Genomic DNA, 18,185 nt, shown 5'->3' with positions numbered 1-18,185 from the left:
ACCAGCTGCAGTGGATGTCTTTTTGATAGGTTTGTTATTCCCGGAAGATGTCGTCGTGTTCGGCTAAACGTTATAGCGAATCTAACTTTTCTACTCGAACGATTCAAGCACAGATCCCCAAAAAGAACTTTTTAGCAGACTTCGATATCGGAGAGTGGGTTTTTTATCTAGCAGCTCACTGCAGCAATCCGCAGCTACCCGAACCCGCCCCACCGTCAGAATAATCTTGCCATTACCCAATTGATATCCAATTGACTTTATCAACAACCGCCGCTTCGGCGATTTTCGTGTCTATCCTTTCCTCTCACGACCGTTGCCAATTCCTCTTTTCTTTTCTCTTCGGTGTCCCTTAATCTCATCCTCACAATCTCCCCTCATTTCCTGTTCTCTTTCCCCCTTGTTTCCCTTTGCTTTTCGTCAATCAATTGGAGCCGCCATGATGAAGAGCTTCACCAGAATTGCTCGGGCATCGCCCCGCGTTAAGGCTTCGGCCTCACTCTCTGCTGCCGGCCGCCTGTCGACTGCTGGAAGCATCCGATGCGCCTCTAACGCCTCCAGCGGAGAGCCGCTCAAGAAGACGCCGCTGTACGACTTCCACGTAGCCAATGGCGCCAAGATGGTGCCCTTTGCGGGCTACCACATGCCCGTCCAGTACTCGTCTCTGTCTCTGGCGGACTCTCACCACTTCACACGGAAGCACGCATCGCTTTTCGATGTCAGCCACATGGTTCAGCACATCTTCAAGGGTCCTGCCGCGGCGGCGTTTTTGGAAAAGGTCACGCCTTCGTCGTGGAGCAATGTTGCTCCTATGAGTGGCAAGCTGACGACTTTCCTATGGCCTAGCACGGGAGGCATTGTTGATGATACTATTGTTACGAGGATTGGCGAGGATGAGTTTTATGTGGTGACCAATGGAGCGTGTCTCGACAAGGACACCAAGTACATTGATGAGGAGCTGGGCAAGTTTGGTGGCGACGTCAAGTGGACGAGGCTGGATGGATCGGGACTGGTTGCCCTGCAGGGACCTCAGGCCGCTGAGATTCTGAGCGAGGTCCTCGCCACTGATATCAACCTCAAGGAGTTTTACTTTGGCAACACTGTCCAGGCTGAGCTTAAGCTTGCGGATGGTGGCAAGACTCACCCTGTCCTGATTAGCCGCGGTGGCTACACTGGAGAGGATGGCTTCGAAATTTCCTTCAACGGCAAGCTGTATCCTGCTCTGGAGAGTACCGTCAAGGCTGTCGAGTCTCTGATCAAGACTGCTGGTCCTGAGCGTCTCCAGATGGCCGGTCTCGGAGCCCGTGATTCTCTTCGTCTGGAGGCTGGTATGTGCCTCTACGGCCACGATCTGGACGACACCACCACCCCTGTCGAAGCTGGCCTCAGCTGGATCATCTCCCCCGAGCGCCGCAAGGCAGGCGGCTTCCACGGTGCGGAGATTATCCTCCCTCAGCTCACACCAAAGTCCAAGGGCGGCTCCGGCGTCGAGAGACGTCGTGTCGGCTTCGTCGTCCAGGGCGCCCCCGCTCGTGAGGGCGCGGAGATTCAGAAGGATGGCCAGACCATTGGCACAATCACCAGCGGCGTTCCCAGCCCGACGCTCGGAAAGAACATTGCCATGGGATACATCAAGGATGGACAGCACAAGGCTGGCACCGAGGTGGATGTCGTTGTCCGTGGCCGCAAGAGGCAGGCTGTCGTGACGAAGATGCCGTTTACCCCTGCCAAGTACTGGAAGGCTCCCGCTTAAGGAATGTCCTTTCTCTCTCTTTTTTCTTTTTGTTATAAAATAGTGTTTTTTTTGGGATAGCGGCGGTTTTGGTTACTTAACGTGGTATATGGGAGGATTAGATATATGGATACTTCAACGTGTTTCATGGCATTTGGATTACGAAATCGGAAATTTTTACTCTTTCTTTTCCAGCATAACCTGTATGCTCTTGACCTCGTCCAGCTCTTCCAGGTTCCTCACCTGAGTTCCCAAAACCCTATCCTTGTCAACAGAGTGATATAAAACTGCTAGAGCTGAGCCCTTCCATAGTGGCACGTCCCTGGATCTTCCAATTATGGTTCCGACGAGGGCAATCGCTGCTAAGAAATGGACGGCTAGGGGTAGGATGAGCCATCTCCAGCGGACGCGGATGAAGACGACGGTTTGGCTCGTTTTGCCCTGTGCAATCTGCATCGAAATGCCTTGGCGTACCATGTCTGTTAGGCTCATTACGATTCTGTCAAGGATGAAGGGAAATTCTTCTAGATTGCTATAGCTAAACACCATCAAGTGGAACGTGATACGGATAGACTGTGTCAGAGATTTGCCCCTGACTTGATGAACATGATGAGAATATTTAGGAAACCGTAAAGAAGGGTGAACGTCTGGTAGACCTGAGCCAGTATCATTCCACCAGCGGGTGAAGGGATCTTCGGATCTTATATCTTCTTTCGATGTGTATTCGCTATACTTACTGATGGTTATTTCCTCAATAGTGCCAATGTTGAAAGTGTTTGATATTGATGAGATACAGGAATAGTTGTACAGGGTGATGCCAAGTGTGCACTCAACTATCACCGACGCTCGAAGAAGCATGTTTTAGTGTCAGTAAACATTCTGTCTTCATAATTTAGTCGAGCCAGATTCTAGATGGAAGTTGCGAAAAGTTTGGAATATTTGATGAACTTAGACTTGTTGTCTATTGTGGGGGGTTGTGAAAGAATGGTACATGAAGTTTACTTCGTATGAGTTTATAAACTTGGGTTGCGCTTCTTGAATCGTATCGAAGCTGAACTGTACGCTCCATTTCGGCGTATTCATGCGGCAGCGTCCACTCCAATATTGGCCATCACATCATATTCCAAAGTCTCTATGGCCTCCTCTGTCACGTCGGCATAAGCGCTGCTGAAGCCGAGGGTGAGATACTGCCCGTCTCAGGTGGTGCAATTTGAGATGCAGTTACCCCGCACTTAAGATGTTCCTGAACATCTTAAGTGCGGGGTAAACCTCTAATGATGGAGTTTGCGACGTCAGTATCCGTCCTATGAGAAGGGTGGTTCTATTCGAGCCGTTCATTATAGAAGAAGTAGGTGCCTAGTTGCGAGCATTCATCTCCTTCAAGTTCCCGCCAGTTAAATCCATATGCATATCCGGTTGCTGAACCTTCTTGATAGGTGTAAATTGTGTCTAGTTCAAAACACACTTAGTACCTATTACACGAGTGTATCTGCGAGGATGAATAGAATGACAACTACGGCGCTAAACCTATAAACCCCTACGAGTCCTAGAAGAGCATCTGTATAGAGCCGAGAGACCCGCTCGCCGTGTCGGTGATGACGCGAGAGTTTGAAGACGGTATGACTTATTCTTGAAGCGGTTCCATTTCTCCTGGCTGAGGCAGACTGGTACTGTGGAGCGTTGTCTTGTGACCGTTATTTGCGATGGCGATACTTTCAATCCACCATGATGAGGCGAATCTGGCAAGCAAGAGATGAGTTGCGCGTTTCTTATCGACGGTGGTGTCATTGGCGCTGTCTTGCTCTGCCGTGCTATCGGTGGTCTTGAGGTAGTGGAGGTGCTTCCGTGCCGTCTTCTATGTAGAATAACAAAGATTCTTGTTGTGTGCCATTTTCTTGCTCTTCCGTTTCGACAACGCTTCCTTGGTTTAAGGATCATGGCTCTAGAGGTACTTCTGCTTCAGTATTCGTATCAGACATCAAAGGCTACTGTATAACACTATCATCATAGGACATGAAGGCAGTTCACGCTCATAGATGCACGGGCATTGTGGGATAGAAATGGATGATGCGACAAGGTTGATATTCTTCAAGCCTATTGAAACACGCAGCAGTGTTTCTTTGTCTGCGGCTGTCCGATGTGTAAACGTTGCCTTCCATGCGAAATATCGCAATCATGACCGTTTCAACTTTTGAAGCTGAGAAAGGGAGTATCAATATGCTGGGAAGAGACACTAGAGATATCAGAACTATCAGAAATATTTACAGCAGTGGTTGGTTATACTAGGCCTCATCTAATCAACAGTTGTAGCTGGCACGGTTCATTCAGTCGGCCGGTCGATAAAAAAGGAACCAGCTGCCAACACTTCTACTTCTGAGAAACGGATGCCTGGACAGCTGGCACAACCGACATCTGATTTCATCTGCTTATTTTAACCCGCAAATTCTTTTTTCTCCTTCTTTCTTCTCTTTTCCCCCTTTCTTCTCCTCAAGAGCAGCTTCACATTGTACCAACTGGACTTTCGAGAACCAAACACGTACAAGCGACCTACTCTTTCTACGCTCTATTTACAACTACAAACTGCTCTATATATTCTAAAGGCCATGCCTTTCTCTTTGTCTGCCGGTTCCATTTTCCCGGAACACCTCCGCCCCAATCGCCCCCATCGCCCCCCTACTGGATCGGATACCCCCGTGGTTGGTGACGGACTCGGCCCAGCTGATCCAACTTGGATGCGGCTTTTGCCCATCTGTTTGTTCATCTGCGGCGTCTGGGTTCTTGCGGCGCTGTGGGTGGTGTTCGTCGGTTCTGTGAAGAAGACGAGGCTGTTGGGGGCTGCAATCTCGTCTCGGATCAGACTGATGGATGCCAACCCTGCAGCAGCAGGCGGGATTGACGAGCTGCGTCAGCGGCTCAGGTATCTCGTCGCCGCTGGTCTCATCACGTCTGCCTTTTGTGCCAACGCCGTGGCAAGAGTGCTGCCAGAGGAACGCAGCGTGATTTCTTATCGCATTGTCATGAGCCTGACAAGCTTCTCTTCGTTCTCGGCGTTGGTTGGCGTTCTTGCAATTATCTGTCCGAGACTTGGCCTTGTGGTTACTCGTTAGGGGCGAGTTTTCCTCTTTGTCATGCTCGGAATCTTTGCAGGTGTCCTTGGTGTAGGTGCCACCATGGTCACGCTGATAATTGCAAGAGGGGGCGCGTATCGGGTTGCCGTTCTGGTATTCCTGACAATCGCAGCTCTAGTCATGTCTATCGTGACGCTGTCGGCTCTTGACGTCTCTCGAGACTCGACTGTCGGCAGTACAAGGAGCGATGGCGATCTTGAACGTCAGGACACCAGTCCATTGCACAGTACGTGATGGAACTCAACGCCGGACCTTGTCGAGCTACGGCAGAGGGAGGCTGCCGTGACAGTTTCTTGTCGAAACAAACCCCAGCTTGACAATTTGGCGGTGGAGGAGCTGCTAAACCTCCGAAAAAAACAGACCCCAATACGAATGCTGCTTCTGCGTAGCATTGGGGACGAGTACCCGGCCCATCTTGGCGCTCTCATCTCATCATCACTCGGGACGGGGAAACTAAAAGCATTCAACTCAATTCCATATACGGAGTATTCAGGCCTCAAACTCGATTCACCACACTAATAGGCGCGATTCTACATACAACATCCATGGCTACAATTCATGAAGCTCTGTATGCACGCTGACTCGGACATTGTCGACTCGGACATTGGTCTCCACTGAAATTCACGTACAAAAACGTGAATTTCAGTGGAGACCAATCTATGAAATCTTTCACAGATTTAACCCCGCAAATTTCATCAAACGAAAGCATCCGATCCTTTGATATCGCTCTTGAATGGCTGTACATATATTTCCCATAGCCCCGCTGTACGTTAGTCTAACGTACAGCGGGGCTATGTACGGAGATTCGACCTTTGATAGGCCAAGACTCTACGTCTCATCAACATTTACGCCGGCAGTGTCAATCAAGAGTCGACACGCCGAGCTCAAAAGTCCAAGAAAACCGCAATAACTCATCACATATTGCACAAAATCCGCCCAACAACCATGATTGTCTCCCAGTCTACCATCTCATTGGCTGAGACTGTTCATGTCAAGCTTCCTTCTCTCTTGTTGAAATCACAATCCACCGCTACCCCTCATACTGGTACACTTTATCCGACAAGCATTCAGATTCCACCAATACTTGTGATGGAAATGTCGAATACTCTCACCCGACATATCACCAGTTTTTGATGCCCGAGTCCCTTATAACTCAAGACTATTAAAGCCAAGGAATCACAACTCTTTGCAACACCCGCGAGTACCATACATGTGCGCAGCTCCGATGATAAAGACGCTATTGGCGACAAGCAAGATTTGGGTGCTTTAGCTGAGATACTCCACGCATACGCATCAAGTCAAGATGCCGATTATTCATGACTGAGTATTATCCCTCACTGGAATCCACCTCCGAATACAATCGTGGCTAGATACATGTATACATGTAATCGACATTCGGAGAAATATGTAATTGCATCTCTTCTCAACCGGCATTATCTCTACTAGCATGTAAGTGGGATGTGAACTCAAGATTATAGGTACGTATCTGACATTGAAACCAATGTATCTTAGTTACACAACCGATGCCCGTGGCGGCGCTTGCAGGCGTCGAATCAATGGCAACATATACCTGGCGCTATTCGCGGTGTACGGATCTGAAATGCCACGCAAGTTACTGTACCACCCTCGAACTTGCACAGTTGACCATTGGTTGGGCATCGCTGCGCCAGGAGCGGCACCACCATCGGAGAGATTTTTTTCGATCCGCTCCCCCTATTTGAGAGGCGGTGTTGATGCTAGATCAATCCTACCAAGATGAAATGGCGTGCGCGAAATGATTAAGCATAACACGGCGAGGCAACCGCAGCGCTGTCTCATCTGATCACCAGAGGCATTGTTTTGATTCGTTGCTTGTGCCTGAACCTCGAGGCAACCAGTCTATGGAGTTTTAGCTGGTCGGCAATATCGGCATACTTTAAAAAAGATTCCATTGCTATTCGCTACGTTTCGGGTCAGCCTTTCGTTAACCCAGAGGCATACACGCCAAGTTGGAGTCGAAGAAGCGCTGGAACGACCAAAGAACTCGGCCGTTGTACCGGTTAGACAATCCACATGTGCGACATTCGCGAAGTTTAATACTTGTTCTATCTTAATTTGTGGGAAAAGAGAGATGCGGAAACCCTGATGGTTCCTGAGCTTGCTAGGATCTGCTTGTACACTCGCCAGGCTGTTCGCCGAAATAATAAAGGGCGAATCTATCACGAACTTCGCAATTACTCATGCCGCGCTCCTTGTCCCGTCACGGCTGCAAAGGAACATGCAAGTGATATGTGCTAGTCGTTGTGACGCTCCGGCTGATCTGATGGGGCTGGGGAAGATTGCCACATTCGCCCACCTGCATACATCATTGTGAATGGTCAGAAGGGAAGTTTCCGATGGATGACCCTACGAACAACTGAATCGAGAGATGCTGGGCTTGGCAGATGCGGCGGGCGAAGGGCTATGTACTATGATATCATGGTACGTCTCCCAGTCAATGGCGCTGGAAGATGGTGGCCGCTCCAAAGTGCGCGCGGCTTTCACAAACATCAATGGCTCACCGTCCTTGGATCGCCTCGCAGCGAATGTCCGTAACGGAAACGGTATTCTGGATGGATGCCGAAAAAGCAAGTCACAAGTGCGCCCGCCTCAGTTTCGTGGTGCTCGTAGGGCAGTGTACGGTGCAGGGCGATTCTTCCTTGCCCATCGGTTCACCAACATCAAGAGTATAGATTAAGATGGAAAAAAAAAGACCATACAATGTCTATCGGAGCTGAACATTCCTTCTATGCATTCTAGGTGGATGCCAAAGAAGCAAGCCCAAAGTACGCCCGCCTCAGTTTCATAATACTCGTGGAGTAGTGTACGATGCAGAGCAATGAGTGCCTGCCACTGCTCATTATGTACGCGCCCGCCAGTTCACCAACATCGAGAGTACACACCAAGATGGGAAAAGGAAGAGCACAAAACGTCTATCGGAGCTGAATATTCCTTCTATAGGCACTATGTAAAATTGCAAAACACCTTTTCCGCCATGCAATAAGCCAAATGCCAATCGCCTTTCTAATCTATTATGCATTGCAGTATTCTGTCACACCCGAGCCACGGGCTCGTTTTGTAGGTACATCAACCCAGAATCTTCGATCGCAAGGCTTTCCGAGTAGATTTGCCGCTCGAGTTGTAGAATCAGGATAAATATTTCTTCGATAAATCTACTACGCATTTCTCTCTTGTATAGAGCCCATTTAACTCCTTCAATTGTTTTCGCCGCTTGGATTTTTCGCTTGTCGAGAAACGCCGTCATCCAAGGTCGTACTGGTGCGTGGTCATCTGCAGTGAGGTCTTGCAGCGGGAGATGATTTGTTGCAAAACAATGGGCTTGTATCTTTGCGGCGTCACGCTTGGCTTTACGCAGAGTTTGTTGAATGGCAGAGAGAGTCTCGACTGTTGTTGGCTCGTGGTCTTCCGATCTGTTATCTGAGGGATCTATTGCATCTGCGATCAGATTGCCAACTCACTGGTATCGTGAATAATTCTTGAAACAGAGGCACAATGAGAGAGAAGTGTTTCGAGTTGCAGCTGATAGATCTCGAACCCGTCTTCAAAGCCACGGGCTTGCTTGATGTGACTGAAACATTGGTGTATGAAACGAAGGATGGTGGCTGTTCCCACAGCTTCCATTATTACGTGTATATATAGCAAAAACTTTGAGCATAACCAAGAAGCTCTGTCAATAAGTGCGCAAAAAAGGAGACACGCCCGCTAAACCAAAGGACTGATGGTGTGTGTGTTTGGTTGTGGCCTATAATTGTTGACATTAGATGCCGTAGGAGCACTGGAAATTGTACGGGGGGAGGGGGGCATATGTATGTACCAGACAACTGGAAGTGTACAGGTACCTATTTAGCAGCGGTGTGGCTAAACGCGCGCTCTTTATATACATTGTACTGAACCAAAGGCTCTCTGCCGCGTCAACCAATTTCGTCAAAAGTCGGCGCAGAAATTCGGAGTGGAAGGGCTAGAGGGGGTGGACGCAAAACGCGTGACGCCCGCTCCATGAAACGGAGTTCGCTCAGCGCATCGGCCGGCGCTACCTACCGTAATATGGAGCTTCAGATCGGGGTGCCGCAAAGCTCATGTGGGACAATTGAGCCTTAGAGTCCGGGTGTACGGCGCCAAAAAGTGCAAAAAGATGTAGTTATAAGGCATTTCGATAGTAGATCAAGCACATACGACCATAGGTAGTGGAAAATACGGGGTCCCGTCTGCTCCCCCATAGTCAAGCCACTAACCGGCAGATTAGTAGTCAGGTGGGTGACCACTGGCGAACACCGGCTGTTGTATGTTTCTTTCTTTTTGGTCCTGATGCACTTCGCCTAATAGGAAATCAGCCGGCTGATATTATTGCATAAGACGTCGGCTATTCCTATTATAGAAAGGATTATTAGTATAATTATATATAAAATAATTTTCTTTATATAAGGTCTTACGTCCTCTGTTAGTTATATACTATATTAGCTAGGGTAGCGTAAATACTTATAAATAGTATAATTATTAAAAAATAAATAATAATTCTGCTAAAGGTAAGGGGTAGCGGCTAATATAAAATAAGTTAGGAGAACTAGTGTATTTAAAATTAGCTACTACTATTATAATTAATTTAAAAGATAGCTAACTTCTTAAACTTAATTAAGGATACCCTAGGTAAAGATTTTTATTATTTAATTATTATAGATAATCTTATTAACAGTAATATTAAATTACTATTTATTTTATTAATATCTAAAGGTATAAATAATTAAAAAACGTTAACTTACCTAAAAGAAGAAAATAAAGGGTTTTAAGGGGATAAGGGGCCTTAAGGGGATAAGGGGTTTTGCAAAAATATAGCCTAAACCCTTTAAAAATATTATAATAGGTTTTTACAAAGGCTAGAGAAGAAGTTTAAGGAATAATTTTATATAAAAAAAGTAGTATTTTAGGCCCTTTATAGTTAGTTAAGATTTAACGCCAGCGTTAAAGGGAACCGGTAGTAGTTTTTAGAAGAGAATTTAATAATATTCCTATAGATTTATATATTTAGTAAACTGTAAAAGAATACCACAGGCTACTTTAAAATAAACTAGTTAATAGTTTTATAGATTATTTAAAAACTTTTAAAACTTATATAAAAGTTATATATAGTATTTATAATTTAACTAGCGGTAATATATATATTATCTTAAGTTATTTTTAACTATAAAGCTATAGGCTTTAAAGAGGTTATTAAGGTTATTAATAGTATATATATTTATACTTTTATATTAAAAAAACATTAGTAAAAGTTTTAGTTAAAGAAAGGAAATATATTATAAAATATATTTACTATAGTTACCTTTAATAGCTTATTCTACTATATATTAGCTAGTATTAAAGAATTAATTAATAATATTTTATTACTAAAGGAAGTAGTAAATAAAAGTTTAAAAATACTGCTAGTAATATATTATTTTAGTAATACTAGCTTTACGTAGCGTAAAAAACTTATAATTCCTTACCTAGGAGTAACTTATTATTTTAAAGACTAGTATATAGTTAGTTAGCTACTTTAGAATAACTAGGAGATATTTAACTTATAGTATATAAGGCTGCAGACTATTATTAAGTATATTTTTAGTTATTATAAAAAAAAGTAGAAGATAATAAAGAACTTAGCCCTGGAATATAACTTCGTTAACTAGATTTTAATAGTCTATATAGTTATAGGCTTTTATAACTTTGTAATTTTAAGAGAAATAACTCCTAGTAAAAACCAGCGTTAAAATAAACTTACCTTAATAAATAAAAAATAGTTAGTCTTTTTTTAAACGTAGGAAAATATAAATTTAGTTTTTTTTAAGTTATTAGTAGTTTAAATAAGGGAGTATATTACTAAAAAGACTTAGGTAAGCTATTAGTAATATATTAATAACTGTAGTAATAATAATAATAATAGTAATAGTATTAAGGGTAGTAGTAATAATAATAAAGAGAAAATAGAAAGTTAAGAGGTAGAAAAAATAAATAATCTAGGGTAAAAGACTATTAAATAAAGTAAATATTTCTAATGTTAGTAATTTAGGTAGTAGCTAGTATAATGTTAACCTTTACTAAGTGTTTTTTCTTAAAGTTATTTATAGATTTTCTAAAAACTAAAAGAATTCTAATTAAAGTTTACTACTAACTATACCTCTTTAACTTTTTATAAGGGTAATAAATTCTATATTAATAGATTTATTAAATCCTTGTGTATTTAACGGATTAATTTAATTTAAAATTTTATACCCCTATTACTTATAAAGGTAAGGTAATTTATTAAAGCAGTTTTAAATACTTTAGTATTAATTAAATATAGTTTATAGTAAATAATATACTTATAAGGTTATAAGTTATATAATATTATTAAGGCTGTAAGTTATTAAATAGCTTTTAATAATATATTACTTTCCTTTAACTTTAACCTTTTAACCCTTTTTTTTCTTAAAGCTATTATATTATTACTAAGGGTTAAAGGTGTTAATAATAACCTCCTTAACTCCCTTAGCCTCCCTAGCCTCCTTAATACTATACTTACCTATAGTAATAGCGTTAGTAATAGAGGAATTAATATTTAACTTAATATAATTAAAAAATTATTATTATTACCCTTAGATACCTTATTATTTTCTTTTATAACCTCCGGTAAGTCCTTAGTCTTTTTTTTACTTTTTAAATTAACTAAAAGACTTTTTAAACTATTATTTTCCCTAGCAGAAGTAAACCCTATAGTATTACTTACTTCTTAAATATAATCCCCAGCTGGTTAGTCTATTGTAAAAACTTTTTACTAATTATTAAGTAAAATACTATTACCTACAGGGAGGCCGTTGGCTATAACTTTTTACCTTAGAAGACTATATTATAATAGTAAAAGCTATTAATTTAAAATACTAAGATTAAGTATATTACTTTTTTTATTATATATAATACCTAACGTTAAATAGGCTTTATAAAATGCCCTTTAGAACTTCCTTAAACTTTAATATTTATTCTTAAGTATTTTAATAGTTTAGTTATAGCTAAAATATTATATTTTTATAGGATTAACGATTATTGTAAAGCCTTACTATAGGTATAATTTTTTTAATAACTTTATCTTACCTTTGTAGTACACCTTAAGTAGTAGACTAAAATAAAATAATATCTAGTCGTAAGTTTATTAGACTTTACCCCCCTAAGATATTACTATACCTCCCTGTAATATATTAATTAAGATTTAGCTTATAGCAACTTTAAATTCGGCCGTAATTATATAGATTTTAAGGTATTTATAATTAAGGCTATTTAAAAATATTAATTACAACCTAATTAATGTCCAAAGGCAGTAAGAATTCCTATTTTATATACAGTCTAGTGTTTTAACTAGGATTTTAAAGGTATTTGCAGGCCTCCCCACTTATATAAGTTAAACAGAAGTACTCTTATAAGCCGGCTGATTTCCTATCAGGCGAAGTGCATCAGGACCTTTGTGTCCTCTGTCACTAAGATAAAGCAGATATAAGATAATCAACTCCACGATCAAGCACATACGACCATAGGTAGTGGAAAGCTCGGGGTCCCGTCTGCTCCCCCATAGATAAGCCACTAACCGGCAGATTAGTAGTTAAGTGGGTGACCATTAGCGAACACCGGCTGTTGTATGTTTTTTGCCCTTTTGTGTATTTCTTCTGCCTGGACAGAGACTTATAAGGCAATCAATTCCAACTCCAAACACATACGACCATATCCATTGGAAAATACGGGGTCCCGTCTGCTCCCCCAGAGTCAAGCCAATGAGAGGCAGATTAGTAGTTGAGTGGGTGACCATCAGCGAACACCGGCTGTTGTATGTTTTTGCTTTTTTGCTGTATTTGTCTCAAGTGCCTTTCTTGCCAGTCGACCCTGATGTTATACAGGAGACCCGTCATCGTCGCCATTGTGCCAATGACAAAGCGGCAGGCAAAATTTCACAGGGATGGGAAGAAGGAGAAAAAGAGCACGCAATAGCATCAAAATAAAAAACAATAAATAAATCCAATTACGCCATTGTCGTTATGCCAGGCTCCTATACTAATTGACTTTGCAGATACCATCGTGTTCCACTTCATATGGCTGAAGAATGGGCTCGCGCAATGTATATGATCGGGGAATTACCGAGTGGAAGACTCTCCTTGTTAGTGTTGACTCTGCGCTCAAGGTGCTTGATGAGCGCAGATATGTCTGCGATAAATTTATCGTGTCTATCTTTCTTGTAAAAAGCCCATTTTATTCCTTCGACAGTTTTCGCTGCTTGGACTTTTCGTTCGTTGAGATATCCTGTCATTCGAAATCGCATCGTTTCGACGCCGTCAGGGGCTTCTAGTCGTGGCGCGCCAATTTGCAAGAAAACAGCCTCTATCTCTGCAGCGTCTCGCTGAGCTTTGCGGAGCTTATTTTGGATTGCAGAGAGGATTTCCGCTACTGTCGATTCCTGATTGTCTGACGTTCTTTTTGGAACGTCTATTGCACGTATGGCTAACATATCAGCGGCGCCGTTCGGGTCGTCGATTATTTTTGAGACGGTAGCGCAGCGGGAGAGGTGCACTTGAAGTTGGAGCTGGTAGAGGCCGAATTCTTCTTCAAACGCCCGGGCTTGCTGGATGCGACTGAAAAACTGATATGCGAGGTGGAAGATGCTAGCTGTGCCGCCTACAGCATCCATTATTAGGTAATTTTCCCAAGCCGTAGACTTTGAGAGGTATCATGAAGCAGAGATTAGATTCAATGGGGAATTGTTCTGATATATGTAGGTAGGCAGCGATTGATGTTTTATCTGCCCCCTGGGCGCCGTGACCTAGCTTGGGTACAGCTGGGCAAGCAGCACCAAATTTGAACAGCACCCTTAAAATGGGCAGTAAAATGGGCAGTGACTTCGGCAGTGAATGGAAGAGTCCTGTTGATACTGTACAGCTCGCAATCCCAGCACGATGTTGGGGCCGACTTTGCTGCTTCACACCCCTCCCCCCAGACGTCAGGGCAAGGACCCATGGATGGTAATATTTTGCTGGGCAAACAGTTGAACTAGTGCAAGTGTCCTCGTAGCACAACTACCTACAGGTAGGTAGCTGTGCACAGGTACCTACCTAGTAGTAGGTATAAGGGTAGTGTACCGGGGTGGACGACCACCTCTGCTTTGCTGCTCCGGTACCTTTACGCCTCTTCGATTTTAGTAGATCCCCTGTGGGCAGCAGCCATTGCTCAAGGCCGCTGCCGCGGAATGCACTAATGCCGCTAGTAACAATGGGGTCGAAATTGGAGCTAGAGGTCGAACCTAGCCGGGTCCGATCGAGCCTCTGAGCCGGGCAGTGCGGACTTTTAGTTTCATTCAGGATCAAAGTCGCCCGCTGTGGCAGCCTTTTTGTGACAACTACGCTCCAGCGTAGAAGATAGTAGGGGTCTGGTACCATGCCGGCACAGTCTGTCGGCACAGTGCCACTAGAATATATCGTACCTGCGTGGTTGCGGGTTCTTTACACCGTGCCAGGTTCTACCAGGCCTCCCACACACTTCCACTACGGCTGGGTAGTGGCCTCCGATCCCTCAGAACAAGCGTTGGCAACGTAGGGCAGTTGCCTCGCACTAGCACCATAGCCGCTAATCTCGATTAAGAAATGCAGCAGAGTTTCGGGTACGTTCCTCGCTAGTTTAACATGTTTCTTGTTACACCTCTCCTTCGACATCATGTAGTATCTGAAAAGAATTAGAACTTCCGGGTAGCCGACTTGCGTATGCGTAGTATGTCTCTATTCATAGATCATCAGATGCTGTCAAGTACCCCTTATTCTGTAGGTATGAGCTTGTGCTTCCACTTGAATTGAAGATCTTCTGATGGAGCGAGATCATGCTAAGTCAAGTAATGGAATTAACCGATAAAGAGATCAATCGATGCTGTGTACTTCATTATGTCGAAACGCGACGTGCGCCTATCCGGGTGGAATCAAAGTAAAGACCAGTTATCTACCTATACCCTTATGTACAGTATTGAAATGCAATCTTATTGTTTCATGTCTAGAGGTAATCTGTCTGTAGAGAGCTAAGCACGGCAAAATGATATCGCAGGCTTCCTGGTCATGATGATCAGAGCCAACTGATTTTTTTTAAGGAGCGGGCTCCGTACATCGGCTGTGGGGAGCTCTAAATTTCTTGGGCCGGTGCGTTGCCGTGCCTAGTGGGCGCCGGCGCCGGCGCGACCAAAAAAATTTCCTAAAGAAGAAACACAGATGAAGCTGAAGCTGAAGAAGAGCAAGCAGAAAGCGCTGGATAATAAGTTCAATTGTTTTTCTATGAGTACTATAAAAATAAGTGATGCTATCAATGCTATGCCAAACTTCCATGCTAGTTGATTATTAAATGCCATCACGTTCCGCGTTATACATGATTGAAGGATGTGTTTGCGCAATGTACATGATCCTGATATCGCTCGCGACCTGGCGCTCCAGATCGTTCATCAGCAGAGCGATGTCTGTAACTAACTTGTTGCAAATATCTCTCTTGTAAAAAACCCATTTCATTGCCTCAATTGTCTTCGTTGCTTGCACCTTCCGTTTTTCAAGAAACCCCGTAACCCGAATTTGCATTGTCTTGAGATTGAGCGTGGTGTTAGAGTTGGCGTCTTGTAGCTGGAGGGCAGTTGTGGCGAGCTCGGCTTGAATCTTGGCAGCTTCGCGCTGCGCTTTGCGGAGGGCATCTCGAGTAGAAGCGTCTCCACTATTGATCGTTCTTTTTCTTCTGATGTATTCTCTGGACCATCAATTGTAATCATGGCCAAAGAATTCTCGGTGCGGTCCAATTCTTGGATAAGTCTTGAACAGTGGTAGAGCTGCGCTTGGAGGCGGAGCTGGTATCTTCCGAACTCTTCTTCGAATGCGCGGGCTTGCTGGGTGTGGATAAAGCATTGATGCATGAGATGAAGAATGCTCAGTGTACTTCCCGGTGCATTCATTTTGAGTAATAAGATATTTCCATAAATGTAATGCAAAAGGCTTTCATGAGGTTATCACTCTCACATCAAGAGAAGCAATTGTCTGCTCTAATGAACTTGGCACTAGTACTCAGTGCTATGCACATGTTATGTAGGACTAATGGGAGGCGGCAAAAACTCGGCACGGGTGCCTTTTTCAACATGGAAACCTGAACAAAAAGAACGCTCGGACCGGGAGGGGTCGATTCCCCTAGAAAAGTGGAGATACCCTGCAGCCGGGGACAGGGGTCTTTGGGTGTTGGCAGTTGAAGTGTGTCCAATAGCCTAGCAAGTGGGGGACAGTAAACCAGGGACAATTTTGTGTGTGTTGATTTACAATTTTGTCCCTGTTTTACTGTCCACCACTTGCTTAGAGAACTGGATTCTCTATTCTCATGGAAAAAGCACTGTAGGTAGGTAGAAAACGTCAAGTCAGCGGCGACACAGTGTCAGCACTGTAACGGGGCTAACACACTCAACACACTGCACCTAGACCCCTGCAGGCAGAGATTTAGGTGCAGGTATCTTGTCGAGACTCGATATGGGGTCTAACGACACTCCCAGACCATGCCAGCAATCCATGCTTGGTGACACCACCCGCTGTCCAGGGTGCTGAAGTCCAGCAGCCTTGCCAAAAGCGAAGCTAAGACGAGCCTGCAGTGAGTATTTTGTTGATTGATCCATCTACCTGCCTCTGCCAATTAGATCTCTATCTAGTTGGGAGATATGCCCATTCTCCTGTGGGTTCCAGCCGAATCTCATCTGCTTTACTCCACAAGTGCCTCACCATACCTGGCCTATGCCCCAAAAGATACCTAGATTGCCGCTCTCCCAACCTATACCTCGATGGTACCATGCCACTCCACTCCCAGTCAAATGGTGATCTGACTGCTCCAAGCTGATTGTAGGCAATGACCTTGACCGCCCAACGCTTCTTCTGCCGAGTGATGGTGATGCAGTAGTCCGTGAGACATTCAGGACAAGACTTGACAGATTCATGACATGGAACGAAACAATATGCAGAACTTCGAGCAGCTAGCTCAGGAAGTTGTTTTTGAGGGAAAGAATGAGCGCTAGTTGTAAGATGCGGGCATAGCGGATGCGGGGCGCAATCGACAGTATACGTGGGGTTTTCTTGATTCTCGTTGGGATATATCGTAATAGCCGATGATATCATTAATTCGTCGCCAACAATACGGGCTTTCCAAACTGTCAGATGTCTTCCATTCCAATAACTCTCCCAATACCCGAAATCGTTGATTGATGTTGATAATACTGTTGGTAGAGGGCCATGTGCCGCCCCATAGAAATGCCGATTCATTATCACTCGCGCGAGAGGATACAACAAAACTGGCATCCCATGGTGGTTGATTTGATATTTTTCTCTGCAGGTACCTCGGTGCTTGTAATAAAAGTGTGGAATCTCTGAATTGAAATGCCAAAACCAGGATATGCGCCATCGATGGAGTTTGAGGCAAAAATGGCAGAAATAGTAATGAGGCGCGTCCTTTTCTAGAAGGGCCAGGAATTCTTGCTTTTCGGTGGACGATAGCTGAAGAGGTTGAGGGAGGTAATGGAGAAGAAATGTCCGGCAAGTTAGAGCAAATGAGAGATGCGAGGGTCGATCGAGATAGCCTATGATCTTTAATATTATCTCTGGAGGGATGGTGAGGCTGCCGAGACAGGGGCGAGGTCGTAAAAAGATGATGGTTCGTGAACTAAAACTGATTCTCGATATGAAAGCGAGGGGCATGATGTGTTCGAAGGCCATTTTGATGAGCTGATGGTTGATAATTAATAATTGAAGAGAGAGAGAGACACTGTGGCCAGGTTGGGAATATCTAATGGTTGGTTACATCATACATGTAATTGGCAAGGCTAGACTGAAACTGTTTAGCGTTTATGATGTTTTGTGTATCTTTGCCTTTTTATATCGGGTGTGGTTAACTCTGCTCCAGTTATGCGTGATCGGCTGAGATCCATTTGTGGGCCGGTACTCTGTAGAGGAGCTTGAGGAGATGAATTGGATGTTTCCCACTTATCCGCCTCTAGAAGAAAATGAACATAGACGTTAACCAATGACACCAAATCAATTTTCCTTGGCTGGACCACAGAGAATGTACCCGTACAAGGTATCGCAACAGAGTGCACTCACGCCGGAATCACATAAGCATACTGTGAGAACGAGCCTCATAGCGCGCTGTCACAAGTTCTTTTTGCTTGGAAGGTAAATAAGGGTGCGAAAGAATACTAAGCGCTCAAACTCCTGTGTTTCAAAATTGAAGCCACGTGTCTCTGTTTGCCAGGGTTCTTA

At 44.0% G+C, this 18,185-nt stretch overlaps 6 protein-coding genes across 6 annotated transcripts; 2 read left to right on the top strand and 4 right to left on the bottom strand.

The window, feature by feature from the left end:
- Nucleotides 1–115: 115 nt before the first annotated feature.
- V8C40DRAFT_232386 (glycine decarboxylase subunit T) lies at nt 116–2,413 on the top strand. The gene has a single exon (XM_083213128.1). The coding sequence runs from the start codon at nt 437–439 to the stop codon at nt 1,748–1,750; it is 1,314 nt and encodes a 437-aa protein (XP_083077657.1). The 5' UTR covers nt 116–436; the 3' UTR covers nt 1,751–2,413.
- V8C40DRAFT_92592 (uncharacterized protein) lies at nt 1,829–2,930 on the bottom strand. Its single transcript, XM_083223618.1, has 2 exons — nt 2,732–2,930; nt 1,829–2,608 (listed from the first exon to the last, which is right to left on the bottom strand). The coding sequence occupies exon 2, from the start codon at nt 2,585–2,587 to the stop codon at nt 1,907–1,909; it is 681 nt and encodes a 226-aa protein (XP_083077656.1). The 5' UTR covers nt 2,588–2,608; nt 2,732–2,930; the 3' UTR covers nt 1,829–1,906.
- A 1,479-nt stretch (nt 2,931–4,409) lies between these two features.
- V8C40DRAFT_232381 (uncharacterized protein) lies at nt 4,410–5,554 on the top strand. Its single transcript, XM_083213127.1, has one exon. The coding sequence runs from the start codon at nt 4,462–4,464 to the stop codon at nt 4,834–4,836; it is 375 nt and encodes a 124-aa protein (XP_083077655.1). The 5' UTR covers nt 4,410–4,461; the 3' UTR covers nt 4,837–5,554.
- Nucleotides 5,555–7,816: 2,262 nt separating this feature from the next.
- V8C40DRAFT_232377 (uncharacterized protein) lies at nt 7,817–8,915 on the bottom strand. Its single transcript, XM_083213126.1, has 3 exons — nt 8,711–8,915; nt 8,355–8,638; nt 7,817–8,298 (listed from the first exon to the last, which is right to left on the bottom strand). Exons 2-3 carry the CDS (start codon nt 8,515–8,517, stop codon nt 7,928–7,930), a joined length of 534 nt encoding a protein of 177 aa, XP_083077654.1. The 5' UTR covers nt 8,518–8,638; nt 8,711–8,915; the 3' UTR covers nt 7,817–7,927.
- Nucleotides 8,916–12,612: 3,697 nt separating this feature from the next.
- Nucleotides 12,613–13,658, bottom strand: V8C40DRAFT_282398 (uncharacterized protein). The gene has a single exon (XM_083221778.1). The coding sequence runs from the start codon at nt 13,571–13,573 to the stop codon at nt 12,977–12,979; it is 597 nt and encodes a 198-aa protein (XP_083077653.1). The 5' UTR covers nt 13,574–13,658; the 3' UTR covers nt 12,613–12,976.
- A 1,498-nt stretch (nt 13,659–15,156) lies between these two features.
- On the bottom strand, nt 15,157–15,978 carry V8C40DRAFT_232375 (uncharacterized protein). The gene has a single exon (XM_083213125.1). It carries the CDS (start codon nt 15,851–15,853, stop codon nt 15,419–15,421), a length of 435 nt encoding a protein of 144 aa, XP_083077652.1. The 5' UTR covers nt 15,854–15,978; the 3' UTR covers nt 15,157–15,418.
- Between the last annotated feature and the right edge of the window lie 2,207 nt (nt 15,979–18,185).

This window comes from Trichoderma camerunense (assembly GCF_050948025.1).
Source record: "Trichoderma camerunense strain CBS 138272 chromosome Unknown V8C40scaffold_2, whole genome shotgun sequence".
In the NCBI taxonomy this organism is placed as follows: domain Eukaryota; kingdom Fungi; phylum Ascomycota; class Sordariomycetes; order Hypocreales; family Hypocreaceae; genus Trichoderma; species Trichoderma camerunense.
Note: the sequence above shows the minus strand (reverse complement) of the source record. Positions and strands in the feature narration are given on the sequence as shown.

What these genes read in the sequence shown, in the direction of transcription:
- V8C40DRAFT_232377 (XM_083213126.1), bottom strand. Translation starts at nt 8,517, where the DNA reads ATGGAAGCTGTGGGAACAGCCACCATCCTTCGTTTCATACACCAATGT. An exon ending in AAGAATTATTCACGATACCA is followed by an intron (nt 8,299 to 8,354) that starts GTGAGTTGGCAA and finishes ACAGATCGGAAG; the next exon opens with ACCACGAGCCAACAACAGTC.
- V8C40DRAFT_232386 (XM_083213128.1), top strand. Translation starts at nt 437, where the DNA reads ATGATGAAGAGCTTCACCAGAATTGCTCGGGCATCGCCCCGCGTTAAG.
- V8C40DRAFT_92592 (XM_083223618.1), bottom strand. Translation starts at nt 2,587, where the DNA reads ATGCTTCTTCGAGCGTCGGTGATAGTTGAGTGCACACTTGGCATCACC.
- V8C40DRAFT_232375 (XM_083213125.1), bottom strand. Translation starts at nt 15,853, where the DNA reads ATGAATGCACCGGGAAGTACACTGAGCATTCTTCATCTCATGCATCAA.
- V8C40DRAFT_282398 (XM_083221778.1), bottom strand. Translation starts at nt 13,573, where the DNA reads ATGGATGCTGTAGGCGGCACAGCTAGCATCTTCCACCTCGCATATCAG.
- V8C40DRAFT_232381 (XM_083213127.1), top strand. Translation starts at nt 4,462, where the DNA reads ATGCGGCTTTTGCCCATCTGTTTGTTCATCTGCGGCGTCTGGGTTCTT.